This window comes from Mizuhopecten yessoensis, unplaced genomic scaffold (assembly GCF_002113885.1).
Source record: "Mizuhopecten yessoensis strain PY_sf001 unplaced genomic scaffold, ASM211388v2 scaffold11145, whole genome shotgun sequence".
NCBI classification, from domain to species: domain Eukaryota; kingdom Metazoa; phylum Mollusca; class Bivalvia; order Pectinida; family Pectinidae; genus Mizuhopecten; species Mizuhopecten yessoensis.
Genome location: NW_018408902.1, coordinates 3,067,901 through 3,070,871, shown reverse-complemented (window position 1 = coordinate 3,070,871; position 2,971 = coordinate 3,067,901). Strand labels below are relative to the sequence as shown.

The following is a 2,971-nucleotide window of genomic DNA, read 5'->3' as shown; positions in this document are numbered from 1 at the left end:
TGTTAACACTCGTTCGAACGATTTGGCAAATCGAGTAGTCTTTGTTTTATCTCGACTACCTTTCTATTCATATCAGTATCATAGTGTACTGCCGCCCACAACATATTACAAGGTGTCTGTTACAAGTGTTTGATATACTGCCCAGTTCCGCTTATCATGTAAACTGTTAGTGTTCTGCTCTCACCAATAACGATGTTTCCGAACAAGTCTTACGCTATCGACACAACTGAATTCAAACGAGCTCCTGACAAATTGAAGTAAACAGAATATTCAGAGTTCTATCAAACACGGCTATGTCGGACATAAACGGTTTCATCACATGAACTCAGACAACCGCTAAATTACCTGTAATAGGAAACTCAATAATTTGCCCATGGAGCCGTGTGCAAGGAAACATCGTCAGCTTCATGACGAACTCTTCCTTCCTATGTAAATATTTAAAAAAATAACCACGAAAATAACCACGATCTTAGCACCAATTTGCCATTCTTGGTAAAATGTAAGCAAAATGTCCCCACATCGAACCACGCATATGGCAAAAGTGATGGCGGAACGAACTCGTAGATGATCATGTCGTTTTCGTGGTACCGTTATGTAAAAGCTGCGTGGTGTTTGAGTTTTCGTCAAGAAACCATACACCTCCATCAGGCGACGGAACCAATGTCGACATTGTGAAGGCACGGTAGTCTAGTGGTAGGACGCCGGGCTCGTGACCGAAGGGTTGCGAGTTCGAATCACGTCACGGGACTGTGTTGTATCTTTGAGCAAAATACTTTACTCCGCTTGTTCCAGTCTACTTAGCTGTAAACGAGTACGTGGTTGGTTAGTGCTAGAATTGTAGAATGCTAGCTGTGAGCGCCGAAATGGCAGCACTGGCTGTATGCTCCCAGGGAGTTGAGAAAGATATTGGCTGGTTGCAAAGCCCTATAACCACGGATGATAATTTGTGAACCGCTTTGAGACGACCTACGAACTAGTTTGTGATAAAGCGGTATATAAGAACCTCGAATAATAAAACAAGAGACCCAAAAGGAATCTTGGCGCACACCATCGTACCATCTGCATAGGATCTATGCACGATTAATCTCTCCGGCTCTTATTTTCTCTCTCTTATCTTTTAGATCGAGCCCTGTCAACAGGTAATGCACCTTATGGTAAAGTTTCACCAGAACTTCATACTGCTTAGTATGATGTTGTGCTTTCGAAGTGAGGTTAGTGTTTGACCTATTAATAACTAGCACAGTATTTAAGCTCTAACAAGAAGAAACTAGGTTTGAAATTTGAGAAAGATCTGTCAAGTACTTCTTTGGAAATAATGATAACAAACTAGAACTGCCGAAATTAAATATGACTACCTGGCGATCATTTGCTTTTCTGATCTGCCTTAAAATGAAACATATACAATTTAAGACATATATGAAAATCAGCATATAAAATGTAATAGAGATCTGTCCAGTACATCTTAAGAAACAGTGATACAAAATTGGAAAAAATTCAAGATGGTAGTCTGGTCTCAAAATGAAACAAGCATAATGATGGACCACTGGGAACCTACATGTGAAATTTGAGAAAGGTCCATGTAGTTTTTTTCTGAGAAATGTTGCTTAAAATCTCTAGTTCTCAAAATTCAAGATGGCCGCCTGCCAGGAATCTTGGTTTTCTGATTAGTCCAAAACTAAATTGTTTAGTAACGGTGGTAATGGTGGTAGTGCGTATAGGAGGGCGGTGGCTCTCTCAAAAAAAAGCACTAGGAACAACCCAGCCACTAGTAGTAGGACTAGCACTGTTAGAAAGTATTTCCATTTCCACCATGATTTTTTAACCCGTAAATTGTCGGTTGCACTGTTGTCTATTGTTCCTATTTTGGCGGTTGCACAGTTGTCTATTGTTCCTATAACTTGCTTTATGTGCTGTGAAATGTCGGTTTCTGGTTTATAACTATTGGTTGTACTTAGAAGGGGCATACTGGGGGGTTCAGTTTTTAAACCTTCTACAACCTTAGCTTTATCATAAACAAGGACAGAGGTCCTAGATTGGAGCAGTTGTTTACATTCTTTCGTTTTCAGAACCAAATCTTCATACCTTTTTTGTATTTCATTCTCGTACGCCTGAAGTAATCCAATGTTTTCACTTTTCTTTTCTTCACAGCTAGACTTAAGTTGGCTTATGTAACGGTCAATATATGTTTTACACATTTCTCCGTGCTGTTGTATTTGTCCGGGCAAAACTGTGTCTAAATCGTGTTCAGTTTCTGCCATTTTCTCCTTAATTGACTTTAAATCTTTTTGCAGTTCAGAAAATCTATTTTGTTCTGTGTCATTGACGAAATCAAGAAGCTTGCCTCTTTGCCGTGAGACGACATCTGTGATATCCTCCAGTGTGTGATTTCTGTGACTAGACCCACAACACGTTGTACAGATGAGCTCATTACAATCACTACACACCAAAACGACTCTTTTGTCCCTGTGAGTTGGACATATTTCACTTCCTTCAGCCCGAATAGACGTTTGACCCGCAGCAGGGCGATGATGTTGGTTGGTTGTTTGGTTGACTGGTTGATCGCCTTCATTTCTCCACACGTGCGGGTTTTGTCTCACTGGCGAAGGTCGGTGTTCTGTCGGCGTTTGGCGATGATGTAAACCGGTAGCCATGTTGTAGTAACAATAAATCCCAACCGAAAATTGATCAGAATATCACAGGGTTGATTATTTGTGCGTTGCGTCTGTATATAGTGTCTGTGACGTCAGCTAGGTACATGTTGAACAGGTATTTTAATATGTTGTGTACCTGTCACATGGGTGTAGAATGCAAGATGATTGGTTGAAAGATTGGTATATCACGGCAGTAGGTTGCTATCTAAGTCCGTGGCTCTGCCAACACGCGGGTTCTTAGTTATCAGCTGTCTTCAGATTTCAAACCAAGGTCTATATGACTGCACATTAACCTAGATATACAGAGAAGATATTTCACA

General features: G+C 40.5%; 1 protein-coding gene across 1 annotated transcript; it reads right to left on the bottom strand.

The window, feature by feature from the left end:
• Window positions 1-1,429: 1,429 nt before the first annotated feature.
• Window positions 1,430-2,752, bottom strand: LOC110466772 (tripartite motif-containing protein 45-like). The gene has a single exon (XM_021523521.1). The coding sequence runs from the start codon at window positions 2,649-2,651 to the stop codon at window positions 1,665-1,667; it is 987 nt and encodes a 328-aa protein (XP_021379196.1). The 5' UTR covers window positions 2,652-2,752; the 3' UTR covers window positions 1,430-1,664.
• Between the last annotated feature and the right edge of the window lie 219 nt (window positions 2,753-2,971).

Coding starts and splice junctions, on each gene's coding strand:
- LOC110466772 (XM_021523521.1), bottom strand. CDS start 2,651: ATGGCTACCGGTTTACATCATCGCCAAACGCCGACAGAACACCGACCT.